The sequence below is a fragment of the Zootoca vivipara genome, chromosome 1, assembly GCF_965207765.1.
Source record: "Zootoca vivipara chromosome 1, rZooViv2.hap1.1, whole genome shotgun sequence".
Lineage (NCBI taxonomy): Eukaryota > Metazoa > Chordata > Lepidosauria > Squamata > Lacertidae > Zootoca > Zootoca vivipara.
This window is the reverse complement of record NC_142582.1, coordinates 54,100,824-54,122,291: the sequence shown is the minus strand read 5'-3', so window position 1 is coordinate 54,122,291 and position 21,468 is coordinate 54,100,824. Positions and strand designations below refer to the sequence as shown.

General features: G+C 44.6%; 1 protein-coding gene and 1 long non-coding RNA gene across 3 annotated transcripts; one reads left to right on the top strand and one right to left on the bottom strand.

The window, feature by feature from the left end:
- Positions 1 to 1,299: 1,299 nt before the first annotated feature.
- Positions 1,300 to 6,919, bottom strand: LOC148687570 (uncharacterized). Its single transcript, XR_015948662.1, has 2 exons — positions 5,840 to 6,919; positions 1,300 to 1,952 (listed from the first exon to the last, which is right to left on the bottom strand). It is a non-coding gene; the product is annotated as an uncharacterized LOC148687570 (long non-coding RNA).
- On the top strand, positions 5,816 to 18,354 carry CDK2AP2 (cyclin dependent kinase 2 associated protein 2). Of its 2 annotated transcripts, none has more exons than XM_035124252.3 (4): positions 5,816 to 7,580; positions 15,861 to 15,961; positions 16,518 to 16,650; positions 17,695 to 18,354. In XM_035124252.3, the coding sequence occupies exons 1-4, from the start codon at positions 6,920 to 6,922 to the stop codon at positions 17,760 to 17,762; spliced, it is 963 nt and encodes a 320-aa protein (XP_034980143.3). In that variant the 5' UTR covers positions 5,816 to 6,919; the 3' UTR covers positions 17,763 to 18,354. The 2 variants fall into 2 exon arrangements, with proteins under 2 accessions (XP_034980143.3, XP_088520637.1); XM_088664511.1 differs by lacking the exon at positions 5,816 to 7,580 and adding an exon at positions 7,631 to 7,881.
- The last annotated feature ends 3,114 nt before the right edge of the window (positions 18,355 to 21,468 follow it).

Here is a 21,468-nt window from a genome sequence, read left to right as displayed (position 1 = left end):
ACTGACTCTCAAAATTTGGGATTGTTGAAATAATGAAAAAAACAATCAATTTGAGTCATGCAACTCAAACTGCATCCACTAGATGCAATGTGGACTAGTCAACTCTAGGGCTCCTCTGGAATTAGGGGCCCTGAAGTTTAAGGCAGCCCTGTTTAAGGAAGTTTTTAATCTGTGATATTTTAATGTATTTTGGTATTTGTTGGAAGCCGCCCAGAGTGGCTGGGGAAACCCAGCCAGATGGGCGGGGTATAAATAACAACAACAACAACAATAATATAAAGCTTCAATAGTATCATAGTAGATCTGCCTCTGTGGGGGGGATCAAAAAGAGAAGTGTTTCACCCCACACCACTTCCCCTGTCCTTGTGTCTGCAGCAACAAGCAAAGGGGAGAAAGACGTATTTCTCCACTGTGAGTAGCAGTGGCAGCAAGATCTTGGGATTGGCGCAATCGTTGTGAGGAGGGAGCATTTTGGGGTGAAGAGAGGAATTGACAACTGGGTAAGTAACAGGTAGGTGGGGATGGTTGAGAGTGGAAGGAGCTGTTGGGAGCTGAAGGGTTTGGGTGAGCTGTAAAGTGGGGGTTGGCAAGACAAGGTGTGTAAGAGGGGTAGGCAGGCAACATGAGCAGAGACAGCAGACCTTAGTAAACAAATAAGATTTCAAAAAGGTGCATGGAACATTTACTGAGCCCACAAGGTGTTGAGAATCCAAACTGCGTTTCAGAGCATGCATCCTTTCTTCAGGGGAATGCCTTACATAACCAATGAAGCTGCAGGCAAGAAACGGGCAGTTAGGCACAACCCCTTTGGTCGAAATAGTCCATCGTGCTGACATCATCCTGGCACAAGGTTAGCTTTTACTCAATCCTCTCCAAATGCTGACAGCACCTCACAATTGGCTCAGGGCTAACATCCATTGTTCACAGCGCTCCTCCAATAGCTTTCTGTATAAAAAGCAAAAATCCTGCTCTGGGACGAGCTATCAAGCCCCACCAATTTAAAGCTGTGTAGATTTAGTAGAGGCTGCTTAACCTTTGCCTTCCTCTACGCTGGAGTGAATAGTTTTTCATTATCACTGCGGAACACAAATAAATCATCTTAATCCTATCTAAATACAGCTCAAATACATTCCTGGAATATTGGCCTTTTTGCTTGCTTGTTGCATCACAACTGTCCCATTTGGGCATTCCTTGTTTAATCCCAACATTTCTTCTCCATTATGCTTAGCCAAGTGGAAAGGTCCACTGAAAGGTTTAATTCTAACTAGTCAGAAGCAGAGTGCACAGGACCGGAGGTTTCATAATAAAAATCTCTTTATGACCTCAAACAACACCACAATTTTACAACATCGCTCTCCTTTGTTACACATAGAGAAGCACTTTAGCACATAAAATAAAATAAAATCAAGGTCTGAGGGAAATAATGGCTATTGTTTCCATAAACTGAAATGTGTGGTGGTTATATTGTTAAGCTCTTCTTTTCAGCAAATGATTAGTACCCCTTTACAGGCCTCTTTAAAGTTGATAGTCTGCTATGTACATTAAAAGCTTTGAAAATACAGAGAAAAGGGAAATGAATTTTAGGCTATTCCTATGCTAGCTCTTGGGCTCCTTTAAAACTGAAGAAAGTTCCTGAGTCTTGAATCTGCTGGGCAGGTGTGGGTGGAAGGTAAGAGAGGGGAGAAAATCCTAAACTGGATTGACAATTCCAAGCTAATTCCTCAGTGGGACCACTGGGACTCCAGATATCTTTCCATGTAGTTCTCTGCTATGAAGATCCTGGTGTTAGGATTCTTGCTCCATATTTGCAGTCATGAAATTGTTGTCTATCTCTATCACATGACGGTGTATGTTTTCATTCGACAGTGTGAGAAGTGACGGAGACAGGATGTTTATGTTACTGTGTTCCGTGAAGTGGGACTATTGTCCTTTGTTCTTGCTCTCTTTCCTGTCTGATGAGAAAGAGGAAGGAGTTAAATCAGAATGCTCTGAGTGTATTATATGTAAATAAAAGTAGATTAGCCAAAATGCTGAGCTACTGAGTCTGTTACGCGAACTGCAAATACTCTGCAGGATCGTAAGTGTGCTGGTGCTTCTTGGTATCAGTCGCTGTGATGTTCGGGCTGAAGAAAGCTTTTGAAGCTCCCGAATGACCAACCAGGAGGGAGAGAACCAGGGTCAGATTTAGATGAAGAAAGGCCCTAGGCTACTCCACTTGTGAGGCCCCTCCCCATCCCCCACTCTCACAACTAGAAGAAAATGGAAGAGTATTATAAACAAAATTGAGTGAAGGCAAGGATGATGACGGGTATTTAAAATTTTACAATCCACAAATTCTCCTCTAAAGGACATAAGATATTACAGTCATACCTCGGTTTAAGTCTGCTGCGGTTTGAGTGCTCTGCAGACCCGGAATTGTTTACTTCCGGGTTCCGTGGCGCGCGCATGCGCAGAAGCAATCTGCGGCGTGCACATGTGCAGAAGCGCTCTATTGGCGCTTCACACAAGCGCGCTATCGCCACTCTGTTTAAGTACTTTTCAGGGAGCGTACTGCTCCCTGGAACCAATTGTGTACTTAAACCGAGGTACCATTGTATTGTTAAATACAATGGTGATTTTAAAAAATGCATACAATTAACACTGAAAAACTTTTGAAATAACTGATCTTTGTAAACCTTTTGTGGCCTGGGCAGCCCTGGAACTAGTTCCCATGTCTTGTTCCTCTCTAAGGAATCAAGTTCAGCCTTCATGGCATTTAACCATGGCTCAGCATCCTCTGAGGTTAAACTTTGGACCTCTTGGAAGCTTGAAGGTTCCCAAACCTTCTCTGAGTTACTAACAACATCTGTATCTGCTATGACTGTTTTAGTAAACTCTTCAGCATACCTTTTTGGTGGTTTACCCTTTGTGGCCCTTTCAGATCTGCGTACTATACACAGGTCTTCCATACTAGGCTTCTCATCTTTAGGAGAATGCTGGGCAGGCAGCAGTCATCCTCTTATATACCTGCTGGGATTGACAAGGCATCTGACCCTCACCTGAATCTCATAGCTCTCCTGTAGCTGCCTCTGATTAGTTATCATTTAACTTTTGGGGAAAATAATTAGCATCACACGTCATGTGCATGAAAGTTGCTGAACCAATTAACCAACTAGAAGGATTACTGTCAATAGCACCAGTTTTCCTATAACTTGATATTGCTGGATAGACTTAGAGGCCCGAGTTGCCCTGCCCTCGCATGAAGTCTTCGGTTTGCAATTTTGGGAGAAGGGAGACTGCCAGCTGGGGAGGCCCTAGGCTTCAGCCTACTTAGCCTATACATAAATCCGGCACTGGAGAGAACATGCCAGTTGGCCATGTGTCTCTACCAGGGTCCTACACGAGAGAAGGACGATCCTAACACCTGGATGGTGTTCAATATTAGAGATCTTGAAATTAATATACATGACTAATATAGGTTCATTCATTTCTGTGGGTTTACTTTGAGCATAACTTAATTGAATGCAACTCATTGCACTTAAACTGTAGTATTTTGTTTCTGGGAAACGTGACTGCCCTCAGACCAGTGTATCTGTTGCAATATTGTGTTGCATGAAATGTGGTTGTACAAGTGCCACAGGACAATGGAAACCATTATATCCTCCTTGTTTGCTTGAGACAAATGGAAGAAGCACTGCTGTATCACTTTGGCTTGTTGTGTATCACATGACTCCATCATTTCCTTTATGCTTTTCACACCTATATGCAACTGCTGAAAAAGATTAGCAATTTGGAGGATAGTGTAGTAACATCCAGTTATATTTGTTTATGTTTGCATCAGATCCAGGGGCTGCGGTTCCGTCCTTGAATGACTCCCGGAGTGCAGTTGTGGGCTAGATGAGGATTAATGAGTTTAAATTTAATCCAGACAAGATAGAGATGAGAGTGGTGGGTCAACCTAGCATGAATAAGGCAAGGGTGAGTAACCTTTCTGGCCTGAGAGCTGCATTGAGGATTGGCCAATATTTTGAGGGCCATGTGCCAGTGTGCACATCTTCTGTTCACATGTACCAATCTACACGCACACACATCTACTCACACTGTACATGTGCATACACACACTCACACTCATTAGATGCTTCTCCATACAGCCCGTTTATTGAGCATCCTGATTTGCTTGTACAAAGTTAGATTATGTCTGGGCTTTCCTGAGTATTTGTTCTTATTTGTTTGCACCATGAAGGAGGGTTCATCCTCATTTGTTTGCAGGGTCTTTATATGTTCCCTTTAATCAGTCATTCTCTCCCCCCTTCCCCTTTTAGTGCCTTTCCCCAATCACTTTCCTAAACCCAAAAAGTCTGTTTTGTTTTTAAAGCTGATTTGTTGCACTAGGATGACAGAGCACTTTAATTCACTTAAATCATGCAAAGATTCATTTCTAGTCATAGCTGCCAAGTTATCCCTTTTTTTCAGGGATTTTCCATTATGCTGAATAGGCTTCCTCGCGAGAAAAGGGAAAACTTGGCAGCTATGTTTCTAGTATGTGACTGAATCCCTTCCACAAAACAGCTTCACTCACTCAGAGACTGGGCGGTGGTGGCAGGAAACCAGCAGATTCACACATCAGTATAATCTGCAACATGCTTTCGACAAAATGCCCCCACCCAGACATCCTTTTTATTATGCATTCATGATGCCATTGGGGTAGTCATATGTGATCCCACTTTGTTGCTCATTTCCAGCTACCACATAAGCCTGTAACTTCCTGCTGAAATCCCTTAACTTTTTATTTCACAAATAATATAGTTTTTGTTGTGCTATAGTGTCCCCATAAAGCAAAAATGTGGTTCCATTGGGGAAGCAACACAGAATAAATTCACCACTACTAATGCACTTTAATTTTGCACCTTCAATACATAGAACATCGATCTAAAAGGACCAGCCCAACAAGCATGACAGGTACCAGCAAACCATTTGACTGTATGGACTGAATTAACTGTTAGCCTTGTTTGCCCTCTGATCCCTAATATAAATACAGTGGTACCTCTACTTACAGACTTAATTCGTTCCGGAGGTCCTTTCTTAACCTGAAACTGTTCTTAACTAGAGCCGTGCTTTTGCTAATGAGGCCTCTAGCTGCCGCTGCACTGCCAGCACACCATTTCTGTTCTCATCCTGGGGCAAAGTTCTCAACTCGAAGTAACTCTTCCAGGTTAGCGGAGTTTGTAACCTGAAGTGTTTCTAACCTGAGGCGGTTGTATGTTTAAAATAGATTGCTTTCATTTGCATTTTGTCAACCTACACTTTATGCAATGCTGCATTTGTCCCACAGGTGGTGCTAGTGCAACATCCCTGGATTTTGTACATCTGACAGGTTCAGGTTGCTTTTGCCAGTAATCTGAAAGACTGATACTGTATAGATACTGTATTTCTTTGAACCAATTTCAAAAGAACGTGGAATCTGAACCTTTGAATCTGCCCCACCCACCATCCACAGAATAACTAATTTGGAGATGATATATTGCTTAATTAAAACCACTCATGAATAGACATACACGAGAGCTCAAATTACCGGCACATGGCAACTTGTATTGAGTACAGCCATTATTCCCCATAACTGTTGTGGATCATAATCACTACATTTTTTTCTAAGATCAGTTTTGGTTGGCTTGTTTACATTCAGCCAGATACCACAGCTGAGTATCCTCTAAGACAGCATATCTTGCACTGGGGAAGAGGAGAGATAAATCAGCTTCTGGACTGAAGAAGTGTGCATGCACACGAAAGATCATACCAATGACAAACTGGAAGGAATTTTTTTATTTTGTTTCGACTACGTCAGACCAACACGGCTACCTACCTGTAACTTGGATTATATCCCTTCCACTGTAGTTTGTAACTTCAAACACAATGAGCAGGGGAGGTAGCTTAGGGATGAGTTTAGAAGTTTCACAGTGGCTTGCAGAAGGACTCCACAGGAAGGTTCCAGGACATGGAGAACAACTGTCTACTCCCTTTGAAGGAACGAACCTACTAAAAAACAGGCCCACTAGGTAGCACTGTCATGTCACTAATGCATCATAATCAAGTGCCAAAGGTCAAATCCAACTAAGTGGGCCAATGTGTATGCTGTAGTTTTTATATTTCTTTTATCCAAATAAATATTCGTAGGAGTCTAATCCCCTCCCAAAATAACATAATTGCCCACTTGTCTCCATGGCCACTCTTTAGTCATGCAGATGGGGTTTTTTACAGGCCCTACTAGTGCCATTATCTTAACCAAGACACTGGATTGCTCCCTTCAGTGGTTCCTTCTACTACAAGCTCCCATCTTTGCAGATACAAAATGTAGGTTTGGTTGGAACCCACTGGCATAAACCAAACCAGCAGAATTTGGCAGCTTGCATGCTAGCACTCAACTATGTATTTCAGCAGCGCTGAAAGAACTAAACTGGCTGCCAGTCATTATTGTTGACATACAAGGCCCCCAACTGAGCACCAGCTGATCTGCCTTCCTAGTTACACCCATCTAAACCTTAAGATATTCAGAGGAGGCCCCTTTTAATGATTGCTCAGGAGCCGGCCTTCTCTCAGAGGCATTGATCCTCTGCGATGCTTACTCTCTGGGAAGCACCAAAAGTAATGAACTTCAAGCGACAGTTGGAAGCTGTTCTGTTTCCACAGGCTTCCCTTAACTCTTACGGTGTTTTAAAGCAGGCTATGTTTCCTCTCTCGCTATTTTATTGTTTTATAGCGATGTCTTTTAATTTCACCCTCTCCCCTACACACACGCAACGAGGGCACTGCAGGGGATGGAGAGACAGCGGAGACGGCCCCGACCCCAACATCCGCTTAACGGCCGCACAGAGCTAGCAACGCGGCGGGGGACAAGGAGCAAAGAGGGTCTCCGACTAGGCCGCAGCCAGGCCCTCCCGTCGCTATGGCGACAGACAAGAAGGGTGTTATGCTGCGCAGTGAGGTCACAGGGGGAGGGAGCGGGACACGTAGGCGCGGGTCGAGGGCGTCATCGGCAGCGGCCGCTCCGCTGGGCTCTGCTTGTTGGCTCGAGAGAAGAGGAAGGGGGGTCGGAGGCGCGCGTGCTCACTCCTCTCAGGGTCAGTCCTCCCGGAACAGTGGGCGCGAGGACCGCGGCGAAGGCACGCTCCGAGGGGGCGGGGGCGAGCGGGCGCCTCCGGCTGTGAAACGCGCGTGCGCGCGCCTCCTCGAGCCGCGAGAAAGGAGCCCTCTTTTTGCCGGGGACCAAGCCGGGACAAGGCAGGACGCGAGGGAGGGAGGAGTGGGAGACGGACGCGGCCAATTGGGAGGTGGGACTGAGGGGGTCTGCCACCAATCGGCTGAGGCGGAGGACAGAACCCTGCCAGCCGGGGGGAGTGCTTGCGGGAGCCTCCCCGCCAATCCGAGGAGCGGCAGCCACGGCCGGAGCCGGAGCAGCGCGCCAATCGCGGGCCAGCCAGCACCAGAGAGCGCGGAGTCGGGGATGTCCTACAAGCCCATCGCGCCTGCCCCCACCAGCTCCGGAGCCGCCGGCACCAGCAGCAGCAGCAGCAACGCCAGCCCCGCCCCCGGAGCCCCACCGGTCGGTAAGAGACACCCCCCTCTCTCTCCGCCAGCCCCGTCTGCCTGCCCCGCCTGGCCCCAGCCGGTCCCCGCGGCCGGGCAGAGCGAGGGTGCGGAGGCGGCACCGCGGAGTCGCCTGGGCCGTGGCCGGCGCTTCCGAGTCTCCTCCTCCTCCTCCTCGTCTTCTCTCTGTGTCTCTTCCTCTCCCCCCCCCCCACAACCCCGGCAGGGTTTCCCGGCCTTTTACAGCTGCTTTGCAATACAGGAGTCCAGTCTCCTCACCGCGAAAGGAGAGATGTGCATCCTGGAATTAGGATTTACTGTGTACGTGATTTTTAAAAAGAAAAAAAGGGACATCCTAACTCATTCAGACCGTGCGAATGTGCTTTACTCGTCACTGTGTTCCTTCTACCGTATGTAGGAAGAGCAGCAGCTGTTCGGGGAATCCTGCCGGGGAAAACAAAATGAAAGTTGAATTCTTAGGAAAGCCGTGTGTGAGGCGGAAAGGCGTGTTTAGAGTGAATCAGCGAGCCCTCTTCTCTACCCAGAAATATGCCCCGCTCTGTTCATGGCTGTTGTTGCCTGAGTGTCGGGTGAATGACTTCTCCTTGGATAAGCAAGGAGGGGTGAAACTACAGTATAGAGAGTAGTGGCGCGGCAGGTTCCTCTGTCTCTGTGTAACTTCGGTTTCCTTCTTGGGTGGAGCACCCTCTAACAAGGGTGGGGAAACGCCAGGTTTCCCGGATCTCCTTCAGTCTTTACCCAAACTCCGAAGACACACCAACAAAGGGAGGTGCAAACAGTACTGTTAGAATTAAGGAGGAGGATGCTTCAGCTTATGGGCAGACCTAGGATTTGTTTTTAGTATCAGAATTGTCCTACAAAACCCACTCCTTGTTCTCCCTTAGCTTTCTTAATCTCGGCAGCCTCATTCAAAAGAAATTTTAAAATCACATTTTTCTTGCTGCTGTGAAACAATCTTTGCTGATCTACTGCAGATCAGAGATCTTTCTACCTGTGGATCCTGGTCTATCTTCTGCCTACCCCAGCCTTGTAGCATGTGGCAATGCACAGGTACCACTAGGAAAAAAATATGGATAGGGATAGTAATTCTTTAAAGTGTTTGGATTCTAGTATTGGGGCTTAGATTCTGTTTCAGTTTTTTTACATCATTTTATGATTTGAAAGATACTGGCTGAACTTCACTCAGAGCCTGCCTGCCACAGTTGGGTAATGGGAAGGATTTATTCCCAGGAACATTGGCTTTCAACCCTCTTCTTTTATGTATCTTGGCTTGCTTCCAGGAGATCTCTGAAGCTACTTGCTATGCCAGCACCTTTCTCCAGTACACATTCCCTCTTTTTGGTACACTGCTATCTGAAATCTGTAGGTTAAGAGACTAGGGTGGCTGGGTGTGATTCCATTTTTCAGAAGCCTGGATCTAGCTCCCTTGACCTGTTGAAGGTAGCAATTTAAAGCATTTTTGCTATCCCCAAAAGTTACGTTTGTAGTTGCTTCTTCTTCTGGCTAAAACATTGGGAGTAAGGTAAGAAAGGCCAGCACCTGCTCTTGGTGTGAAGCCATTGGCTGCACATCATTGAAGGGTTGATAGAACACCACCTTTATTTACAGTTTAAAGAAAACTGGCTATACAGTGGTACCTCGCAAGACGAATGCCTCATGCAATGAAAAACTCGCTAGACGAAAGCGTCTTGCGATGTTTTTGGTGACTCGCAAGACGAAGTTTTCAATGGCCGTACTTCGCAAGACTTTTTCGGCGGTTTTTTTTTGCCGTGGCAACCCGCGCTTCGCAAGACGAAATTATCGCTAAACGAAGCGACTCACGGCACGAATTAATTTCGTCTTGCAAGGCACCTCTGTACTGTATATTATTTCTGTATTAGCTTTTGAAAACTATTGTGAAGGAGCACTTATCTTAACACAGTTTTGCAGGAAGCATCTGCAATGTTGTGTGTGGTTTTGGTGGCTTTGCTTGTGACAGCTGCGAGTGCTTCTGTGGCACAAACAAAAGCACACAACTAAATGGGGCAGAAAATGTAGGCTCAACTTTACAGTAAAGGGTTAGCTAATAATCTCTATAATGGCCCAGTCTCTGATTCAATGAAGTAATCCTCTTAATAAAGTAGCTGCTGTTCTTCTCTTTCTGGAACTCTCAAATCAAAATAATTAACTTGCTTTCAATCTCCTTTCCCCCTACAAATTGACTCCAGATGCTTCACAAACTACATACTTAAACTCTTATTAATGGCACAACAGCTCCCACTCTGCTTGTAAAGAATCTGAAAACTGGAATTTTCTCAATTAAGGGCTCAATGTTTGCAGACTTTCTATTTTTAGAAACTCTATCAGAGTTTAATAGTTTCAGTGGTTCTTGGTCTGATTAATAGCATGTGCACATGCCCTTCATGCTTGCATTATTTATTTATTTATTTATTTATTTTGTTGTTGTTTAGTCGTGTCCGACTCTTCGTGACCCCATGGACCATAGCACGCTAGGCACTCCTGTCTTCCACTGCCTCCCGCAGTTTGGTCAACTCATGTTGGTAGCTTCGAGAACACTGTCCAGCCATCTCGTCCTCTGTCGTCCCCTTCTCTTTGTGCCATCAATCTTTCCCAACATCAGGGTCTTTTCCAGAGAGTCTTCTCTTCTCATGAGGTGGCCAAAGTATTGGAGCCTCAGCTTCACGATCTGTCCTTCCAGGGAGCACTCAGGGCTGATTTCCTTAAGAATGGATAGGTTTGATCTTCTTGCAGTCCATGGGACTCTCAAGAGTCTCCTCCAGCACCATAATTCAAAAGCATCAATTCTTCGGCGATCAGCCTTCTTTATGGTCCAGCTCTCACTTCCATACATCACTACTGGGAAAACCATAGCTTTAACTATACGGACCTTTGTTGGCAAGGTGATGTCTCTGCTTTTTAAGATGCTGTCTAGGTTTGTCATTGCTTTTCTCCCAAGAAGCAGGCGTCTTTTAATTTTGTGACTGCTGTCACCATCTGCAGTGATCAAGGAGCCCAAGAAAGTAAAATCTCTCACTGCCTCCATTTCTTCCCCTTCTGTTTGCCAGGAGGTGATGGGACCAGTGGCCATGATCTTGGTTTTTTTGATGTTGAGCTTCACACCATATTTTGTGCTCTCCTCTTTCACCCTCATTAAAAGGTTCTTTAATTCCTCCTCACTTTCTGCCATCAAGGTTGTGTCATCTGCATATCTGAGGTTGTTGATATTTCTTCCGGCAATCTTAATTCCAGTTTGGGATTCATCTAGTCCGGCCTTTCGCATGATGAATTCTGCATATAAGTTAAATAAGCAGGGAGACAATATACAACCGTGTCGTACTCCTTTCCCAATTTTGAACCAATCAGTTGTTCCATATCTAGTTCTAACGGTAGCTTCTTGTCTCACATAGAGATTTCTCAGGAGACAGATGAGGTGATCAGGCACTCCCATTTCATTAAGAGCTTGCCAAATTTGCTGTGGTCGACACAGTGAAAGGCTTTTGCATAGTCGATGAAGCAGAAGTAGATGTTTTTCTGGAACTCTCTAGCTTTCTCCATAATCCAGCGCATGTTTGCTATTTGGTGTCTGGTTCCTCTGCCCCTTCGAAATCCAGATTGCACTTCTGGGAGTTCTCGGTCCACATACTGCCTAAGCCTGCCTTGTAGAATTTTAAGCATAACCTTGCTAGCATGTGAAATGAGCGCAATTGTGCGGTAGTTGGAGCATTCTTTGGCACTGCCCTTCTTTGGGATTGGGATGTAGGCTGATCTTCTCCAATCCTCTAGCCATTGCTGAGTTTTCCAAATTTGCTGGCATATTGAGTGTAGCACCTTAATAGCATCATCTTTTAAAATTTTAAATAGTTCAGCTGGAATATCATCACTTCCACTGGCCTTGTTATTAGCTTTCTAAGGCCCATTTGACTTCACTCTCCAAGATGTCTGACTCCAGGTCAGCAACCACACTACTTGGGGTGTGCGAGATCTCCATATCTTTCTGGTATAATTCCTCTGTGTATTCTTGCCACCTCTTGATGTCTTCTGCTTCTGTTAGGTCCTTACCACTTTTGACCTTTATTATGGTAGTCTTCATACGAAATGTTCCTTTCATATCTCCAATTTTCTTGAAAAGATATCTGGTTTTTCCTCTATTTCTTTGCATTGCTCGTTTAAGAAGGCCCTCTTGTCTCTCCTTGCTATTTTTTTAAAAAAATTGCGTTGTTTCCTGTATCTTTCAGTGTCTCCCTCACATTTTCCTTGCCGCATCTCCCCCGCTATTTGTAAGGCCTCGTTGGACAGCCATTTTGCTTTCTTACATTTCCTTTTCATTGGGATGGTCCTGTATAATGTTACGAGCCTCCATCCATAGTTCTTCAGGCACTCTGTCCAGCAAATCTAAATCCTTAAATCTGTTCCTCACTTCCACTGTGTATTCATAAGGGATTTGATTTAGATTGTATCTTACTGGCCCAGTGGTTTTTCCTACTTTCTTCAGTATAGCTTGAATTTTGCTATAAGAAGCTGATGATCTGAGCCACAGTCAGCTCCAGGTCTTGTTTTTGCTGACTGTATAGAGCTTCTCCATCTTTGGCTGCAGAGAATATAATCAATCTGATTTCGATGCTGCCCATTTGGTGATATTCATGTGTAGAGTCGTCTCTTGTGTTGTTGGAAGAGAGTGTTTGTGATGACCAGCTTGTTCTCTTTACAGAACTCTATTAGCCTTTGCCCTGCTTCGTTTTGAACTCCAAGGCCAAACTTGCCAGTTGTTCCTTTTATCTCTTGATTCCCTACTTTAGCATTCCAATCCCCTATAATGAGAAGAACATCCTTCTTTGGTGTCATTTCTATAAGGTGTTGTAAGTCTTCATAGAATTGGTCAATTTCAGTTTCTTCAGCACTGGTAGTTGGTGCATGAATTTGGATTACTGTGATGTTAAAAGATCTGCCTTGGATTTGTATCGAGATCATTCTATCATTTTTGAGATTGCATCCCAGTACAGCTTTTGCCACTCTTTTGTTGACTATGAGGGCCACTCCATTTCTTCTACGGGATTCTTGCCCACAGTAGTAGATAAGATAGTCATCCAAACTGAATTCGCTCATTCCCGTCCATTTTAGTTCACTGATGCCCAGGATGTCAATATTTATTCTTGCCTTCTCATTTTTGACCACATCCAGCTTACCATTATTCATGGATCTTACACTCCAGGTTCCTATGCAATATTTTTCTTTACAACATTGGACTTTCCTTTTGCTTCCAGGCATATCCGCAACTGAGCGACCTTTCGGCTTTGGCCCAGCCGCTTCATCAGCTCTGAATCTACTTGTACTTGTCCTCCGCTCTTCCTCAGTAGCATGTTGGACACCTTCTGACCTGAGGGGCTCATCTTCCAGTGTCACAACTTTTATATGTTTTTATATATTTTATATGTTTTTATATGCTTTATTTATTAACAGTATTTATTTGCTGATTTATAACATCAATTGTACAAGTGATGGGTAGGGTGAGAAATGCACAATGAGGGTGGCAGCAAGGAATGGTGGTGGAATTCAAACTAATGGAGGATAGTGACATATTCTTACTAGCCTGTGGAGGTGGCTGCTCTTTTTGCTCCCTCTCTATAAGAGAACAACTGTTGCCTTTATACGTTGGGCTGCAGGAAGCTAAGGCAAAACCACAAGCTTTTGTGGTCAGCACTGAAAAAGCCTGGGGGAAGTGCTGAACGTTCATTTGATCAGTACATTTTAATTGTTCAATTGTCTTTAAAAAGTCTTGTTGACATTTTCAAGGGAAAATAAATAAAGCAAGATCACACCTAGATGCAATTCTATATTAGAATCTAAAGTGAGAGACGAGTTGTTGTGAGGGTGGGGGATTGCTTTTAGTTTAGGCCTAACAAAGGAAGCTTGGTTATTAAAACACAGATGTGCATGAGCAACTGTTACAGATTGGCAAAAATGGATAGGAGTAAACTAGACATTCATGAACTGCATTTGGATCTAACACCCCAAACATGGTATATGTAGTTCTCTAATACCATATGTGTGCCAATGAATTGACTGGCTACATATTTTTTTTTTACAACTTTCATTGCATTCATTGTTACTGATATGATTTTCCCTCTTTCTGTGTGAAGGGAAAGGCCATACTCTTTATTCTGAGGCAGTAGTACGGCATTTTAAAAACAAACAAAACCCCCACCATATATTTCAGGTACAGTCATACCTCATGTTACGTCCGCTTCAGGATGCGTCTTTTCGGGATATGGACGTGCCGAACCCGAAAGTCCCGGAACAAGTTACTTCTGGTTTGGCGCGTGCCTGCGCAGAAGCGCTAAATTACGCTTTGCGCATGCACAGAAGCACCGAACTACGTCATGCACCTGCGCAGACGCGGTGCTTCAGGATGCGGCCTTTTCATGTTGTGAACGAGCCAGAGGTACCACTGTAATCCCATTCCCCTATCACAGGTCTAGACAATCTCTCTTGTTAGTCGAAGGAGAATGAATGAATGACGTGTTTCTTGATTGTGTACATGAAAACTTGATGTCCTGTCAACCTTTGTAGGGAAATACTAGCCAGGAATATTTTTATAGTCACCACCATCATGTTACATAATTTCCAGTTGGCCAGTCTTGCAAATAAATCCCCCAAAGTTGCTACCTGCATTCTTGTGCATGCTTGTGCAATCACTTGTGATATATAGCTGTCTGGAAAAGAAAGCATGTGTACATTTTTCAAACTTCATGGGAAGATGGTTATGAATTAGTTTCTCTGTTTTGCAATTTTAATGGTTAAGAGCCTGTGATGGGTGTCTAGGACTGGCAGTGTATTAATCCCTGATGTAGGAACCACACCCAGTCCCCTTTCCCCTACTGTAGACTTCCAGGACAAGTTGCAACAAAAATAACTCCTCTTCTTTTTCCAGCTGTGTGATTTATGCCAACCATATTGCATAAGTGTTCAGGGAGAAGCTAGGATGGTCATTTGAGGATCAGGAGCAGCAGCTTTCTGACCATGGAGTGTTTGAAAGGCATATAAGTCACGCACTGCCCAGCAAAGCGCCTTGTCTGGCAGTGGCCATGTCCACATTGGAAAGGCAGGGAAGGACACAGTATCTTCTTAGAGCATGGTGCTGATAATGCCAAGATTGCAAGTTTGATCCCTGTATGGGACAGCTGCATGTTCCTGGGCAGGATGGTCCTCAGGGTCCCTTCTAACTGTGATTCTATGATTCTATACCCCTCACAAGAACTTACAGTGGCACCTTGGTTCTCAGACTTAATCCATTCCAGAAGTCTGTTCCAAAACCAAGGCGTGCTTTCCCATAGAAAGTAATGCAAAATGGATTAATCTGTTCAACAATTAAAAACAACCCCTAAAACATCAATTTAACATGAATTTTACTATATAAGACCACTGATCCATAAAATGAAATCAATAAACCAGGCTGCAATCCACTACCCAGTATAAAGACCTGGCAGTGATCTACCCATTGCCATTGGAGGGATGAGCGCGTGGGGTCCGTGAAGGGGGAGTTCAAGGGGGGGGAGGGAAGGAAAGGGTGGCAAAAGTTCTCTCTCTGAGGAGCAGTCGGCTTCTCTCCCCCCCCCCAGCCAGCCTTCTGGATCCCTCCCCCCCCACCTTCCTCACTTTCAGGGTTGGCACAAGCAGCCCCCGTGAGTTGGGTGTGTTCTCCTCACTGAAGAACTCTTACTGCAGCGGTGGCGCCAGCATCCTGCCCACGCCGTCCCGCACCCTGTGAGGGGATGCTGCGGCAGTCACTTCTTGTGCTGAGCCGCTTGGCGTTGCTCTGGGGCCGAAAACGGCGGCCACAGGCGACACCCGGTACTGGAGGAGGGGGTGGTTGCTGCAGCGGCACGGCCTTCCCTCACTCAGCGCTGGCCGCAGCAGGATATCCAGAAGCGGAGAAGGCGGTTGTTGACGCTGCAGTCGCTTCCGGGTGTTGCCAGTGGCCGGTGCAGCCAGCGCTGAGTAAGGGAAGCCCAGGTCGGGCGGCAAGAGAGCAGGCAACGAAAGTGTGGCACTCAAAACGGAAGTGCACCCTCCCCCTGAACGGAGTACATTTGGATTCCAAAAAAGTTCGAAAACCAGAACACTTATTTCCGGGTTTGAAGTGTTTGGGTTCCAAGTAGTTCGTGAACTAATCCGTTCGAAATTCCGAGGTACCACTGTAATGAGCATTGTTAAGTCTGGTATAGGAGAGAACCCGGGACACTGTTGACTAAATTCCCCATCTCTTCTCATATTACTTTCAGCCACGAGTGTCCCATCTCCATCTGGAGCCATCTCTGGAGCTTCTGCCCCCTTCCGACCTCTCTTCAACGATTTTGGGCCCCCTTCGATGGGCTACGTGCAGGTGAGTTTCTACTTTGGAATTGAGGAGGGATCTTGCTGGCTGGTGGAACTACATTGGTACCTCAGGTTACAAACACCTCGGGTTACAAACACTTCGGGTTACAGACTCCGCTAACGCGGAAGTAGTACCTCGGGTTAAGAACTTTACCTCAGGGTGAGAACAGAAATCTCGCGGCGGCAGCGGGAGGCCGCATTAGCTAAAGTGGTACCTCAGGTTAAGAACGGTTTCAGGTTAAGAACGGATCTCTGAAACGAATTAAGTTTGTAACCAGAGGTACCACTGTAATTGGGAAAACATTGTGCAATGACATGCATTCAATCTGTGCAAGCATCACAGCCTGTCAGACAGAACAGCCCCCCTTTTATTCCTACTGTGTGCTGTTCTGGGGGTTCTCCCCACCCTACCAGTCAATTTAGGGAGGCATGGGGAGAGGAGATGGGAGGAAAGTCCTGTTGCGCAAGCGGAAGCCTTTCTGCAGGCCTATCCACTGATGGGCCTCATTGGGGGAATCCTGCCCAGAGTGCCTTTCACTTTTTTCCTGCTCTTGATCTTACAGGCTATGAAGCCACCAGGTGCCCAAGGCTCCCAGAGCACATACACAGACTTGCTTTCGGTCATTGAGGAGATGGGCAAGGAGATTCGACCTACCTACGCAGGCAGCAAGAGTGCTATGGAGAGGCTGAAGCGAGGTAGGAAGCTTCCTGAGAGATGAGTGCCTTCTGGTCATGGGATGTAGGAGCACATGAAATAAGTCATCCTAGCCCTGCAAGGTCTACGTAAGCCTGGAACTGAGCAAATTTATGAAGTCCAATATGTAACCTAACCTTCCAAAAGGCTCTAGAAACGATGACTCACAAATCAGACATGACACTTGTTCCTTTTTGTGGGCGGGGAGTAGAATTACTTGTTTGTAGCCTGGCTTTCCTCCAAATGCTTCTCAAGGCAGCTAACACCCATAAAACATAATACTCCAGTAAGAAGGCAATAAAAAGCATTAAAAACAGGTAAGTAAAACAACAAAAATAGCCAGTTAAAACCAATTACGGTTTATTTACACATCCGCTTATGGGCCAAAGACCTATCTATATAAAAAGAATGTTCCCTGCTGGCAGGTCAATCAGAGGCAGTCCCTCTCAGAGCCTGGGAGCAGCCATTAAGAAGGCCCTCTTGCGATTTCTTAAATGTTACTTGCTGTTGTTCATAGCTATATATTTTGTAAATGATTGGTTTAGCAATATTATCCAAATAACCTTTCATATCAGTTTCTTTACCCTTGAAAAGTTAGTTCCAAGCTCTGTGCTTGCCTAGGCAGAAATTGAGGGGGGAAGTGTCTCCCTTGCCTTAAAGACAACTCCCAATGTAATTGGCCAACTCTAGAATTTTGAATGCAGGTAGCTGCATTATACTGGGAACAGGTAGAACCTGCTGGATTAGCATTTCTGTACCCAATGCATATAACCCTTGCTTACAGTAAAGTGTTGACCTACTTTTGCAAGTGGGTTGTCTAGCTGTACTTTGTTCCTTGCTCTTCCTTCCGGCTTGTCCCTTTCCTTCACTTCATTTATACAAACACATTTGTATAAAAGGCCGCACGATACACTTTTTCTACATGAATTAAACTTCAGCATGCATGTGATGGCATACACAAAAGCCTGGCAAACAAGGGACTGATGAGTTGGTATGATGAAACCGATTGCTCAGTGTGTCTTAAGTCTTGTGCCTTTCCTTCGCAGGAATTATTCATGCCCGGGCGCTGGTTAGAGAGTGTCTGGCAGAGACAGAGCGCAATGCCCGAACGTAACAGTCGCTTCCTCCTGGCGCTGCCCCTGGAGGACCCTGGCACTTTCTGGCCAATCAACATTTTGGAATCTGGAGATTTCCCCCCACCCTCGCCCCTTCAAATCTTTCCACCAATCAGTGTCTCAAGTCCTAGAACTGTGATCACCTTCAAAGACCTTTATACCAATTGGCGCCTAATAATCTGAAGCTTCCTTCTACTGCATCACAGAACTTCCCACCAATTGGCACTCTGGGAGTAGATGCAGAAAAGAGCTTGTTGCTTACACCTTCTGGTCAACTGATGAGAATAATGGCTGGTAGCAAGTCTATGTCTTTATAAATGCAAGGTTTTTTTAAAAAATAAATAAATAAAAGGAAAAAGTTGGAATTTGGATTACCGATTCTTCGCTGTGGTTTTCTATTTTCTCCCCATGTGGTGGTGAAGGAAGTAGTCTCTTCCTCACTAAGACATTACCGAGGGCCCATAGTGGAAGATGTGCTTTTTTAGTAAAGCGGCACAAGGCCTTCCCTACCACTTGTAAAAGAAGCCTCAGCCAGCAGTCACTGAGCCTGTATTGGGAAACTTGTAATAAAATATTTCTACTCCTATTTAATCTGTCTGTCTATGCTGTTATTACTGTGTCAAAGCTCCAATCTCTCGTGCTGTTCTGTAAAGTCCCAAATTCCTCAATTTTTGTTGGTTTTTGAGGGTATTGTTGGTAAGTTTCCAGTTGCTGCTGCTTTTAACCATGGAAAACCAAGCCAGGTTCTTTAGAAGAGGCCTAACATTATGCCTGTCTTCACACTCAGTACCTTCATTGCAGAAATTATCTCCAGAAGAGAAATGAAACTAGCCTTAGTGTCTCAGTACAAAATCGGTTTTTATTCCATATGGCTCTTCCTTGGGATTATACTGGGCTCCTGTTTCATTCCCAAGGTTGTTACTAGCACAAGGCTGGATGCTGTGAGCATAGCTAGATTCTATGAATGGAGCATGAGTCTCCAAAGCAAGGTGTGTCTGAGATTTGCATGTAAGAAGTGGCTAAGAGTGGATTGCTCATGCATGCTATCTATGAGTAAGTAAGCACTCTCTTTCTGTCTGGATTCTCTTCCACAAATGGCTTGCCTTCCTTCACATTAAAACTGGGAGGTAAACTTTGGTTGTGTTTGCTAATGTAAAGTGTCCTTCAGCCCTCAAGGCCACTACTGACTGGTAATTCACAGTGTGCTCAAAGGTGAGATGAGAAGGTGCTTTGTTCCTGAGGAGTACCTAGTCTGGGCCACCTTAGAAAAAGGCAGGGGGTGGCAAATATTCCAAACCTGTTTGGCCTAAAATGTCCCTTTTGTTTTCTAGAAACCTTTGGCCACTTGAAAAGTGCAGAACGGGGTTGCACATTTGGTCCAAGAATACTTGCTAAGTCTTCAAAGCTTTTATGAGAACTGAAAGGGGATTTGTTTATTAAGAGATTTTTATACTGCTTCCTGTAATAGTCTTGAGGTGGTGTAAACAATTTAAAATGCAATACAATGCAGTAAAATAAATGCAGCTGAAAGCAATTAAATCAGGTGCTGGAGCTAAGCAACAGCAAAGCTTAGGAAAAAGTTTTAAGCAGGTGCTGAATTAACATTTTTCTTTTTAATGCTTTTTTAAATAAAAAAGTTGAATTATGAACACAGTTTGGTTGATTGATTTATAAACCTACTTTGCAAGTAAACTCTTCGGATAACTAAGGCTTATTTGCAAGTAGAGGTATGTAAAAATGGGTCTAAGGCAGGCATCCCCAAACTGCGGCCCTCCAGATGTTTTGGCCTACAACTCCCATGATCCCTAGCTAACAGGACCAGTGGTAGGGGAAGATGGGGATTGTAGTCCAAAACATCTGGAGGGCCGAAGTTTGGGGATGCCTCATCTAAGGAGTTATCCGAGTAGTTTTGCTTTTGTGTTTGATAAATTGTCTGACTCTGCAGCAGTACAGACAATATTAAATGCTACCCTTTGAGACTCATCTTCTTAAGAATGCCCATTTGTACTTTGATCTTTGCCTGCCTTTAATGAGAAGATGCATCCCAGGCGTAGTAGGTGAAACAAAATCTCTTTCTTTTGAAAGCTTTTTAAAGAAAGCCCTTTTTGTGTGCAGTAGATCTGCATTCTGGGGGGTTCTCCTGACCCTCCGGAGCGGATGTGGGGAAGGAGAGCCCCATTGTGCTGGTGGGAGCCCTTACAGGGGCTTCTCTCAGCACACGAGGTTAGTTGAATCCAGACCTCTGTGTGCAAGTATCTGGGATAGACTTGTCTCCTGTTACTCATGATATATAGTATCATAGAATCAAAATCTTAGAGGTGGATGGGACCCCAGGGGTCATCTAGTCCAACCCCCTGCCATGCAGGAATATCAGAACTTGATAATTCCATACCTATATCCACATGGAAGTCAGTATCAACAAATTTCACAGAGGTGGGAGGAAGTAATAGTTCCTTTGGCTTGTGACATCCTTTGAGAGCTTGGGAAATGTGAGTTTCCTGTGACAGAAGCATAACCTTGAGAGAAACATGCAAGGGATTGCAAATCAAAGTGATAGGCAGTATTGTGCAAAAGTGATTCTGTGTAAAAGCCTGAAGGATATCGAATAAACATCCACAAATTTATTAGTAGAACACATGATAGCTAAGCATATGTACAATTTTATAACATGCAGAGGATAATATGGATAAACAAACCCGAGGGGAGCTGAGGGAAGTCTTTGGAGGGTGGGAGAGGGAGGGAGGGGAGGGAATAAAGGGGGGGAGTAATTGGTTATATTGATTGATAATATGTTTTGTTTAGAAAAGGAATATATTCAATAAAGATTTACTGTAATAAAAAACAGGAAAAAAATAAAAGCCTGAAGGATACAGTTAAATATTTTTCATTAACCAGGCTACAGTGCTAAGCCAAAAATCTATGTTCTATCAGATCACTGAGAACCACTACTGTCTTCAATTATTGCATATTGCAGGAAGAAACTTTAGTATACAAGCAGCCTCTGAATGTGAAATAAAATGTACATGTAGGATTTAATTTCTAGAATGTTAATATTGGATGGAGTAAAATGGTGCTGTTTTAAAAGTCTCAATGGTGTTACATTAACTGCACTTAATCATTTTGTTAGCTGTTTAGTTTTGGGAAGGAGAGATGTGTTAGGAAAGGAATGAGGTCATGTGGCTCTTAAGTGAACTGTTTATACTGAGCTGTGATTTGTAGAAATTTGAGACTGGAGGAGGGAGAGATGCAAAATATGTGTGTACCTTAACCTAAGGAGCAATGTTTCCGACTCTGTACACTTATCAGAGATTGAGTCCTGTTTAAATCAATGAGGTTTTTTGATCAAGGTGCAAAGGATCACCCCTCTCAGTCAATGTTTCTTCCAGGAGTGGGAAGTCTGTGGCCTAGCGGATGTTTTTGGGACTCCCAACTCTCATCAGCCCCACCATGGCCAATAGGTGGAGAAAATGAGAGTTGCAGTATAGTCAGAAGTTACCTGCTGCTGCTGGTGTGGTGTTTGTGGGGGGGGGGGGGCACATGCACATTCAGTGAAACAAGTTGTGGACCTTGAAGAATGAATGCTTTGTTAGCAGCAGTTCGAAACAAAGAAATGGGAAGCTGAAATTAGTAGCAAACTGGAATATACCACAGTACAGAACAAAATGACCTGCCAAACCATGCCACCACGAAGAACACTAATGTGTA

Coding starts and splice junctions, on each gene's coding strand:
- CDK2AP2 (XM_035124252.3), top strand. CDS start 6,920: ATGGCGACAGACAAGAAGGGTGTTATGCTGCGCAGTGAGGTCACAGGG. Junction 7,581..15,860: donor CCCCGGAGCCCCACCGGTCG/GTAAGAGACACC, acceptor TATTACTTTCAG/CCACGAGTGTCCCATCTCCA. Junction 15,962..16,517: donor CTTCGATGGGCTACGTGCAG/GTGAGTTTCTAC, acceptor TTGATCTTACAG/GCTATGAAGCCACCAGGTGC.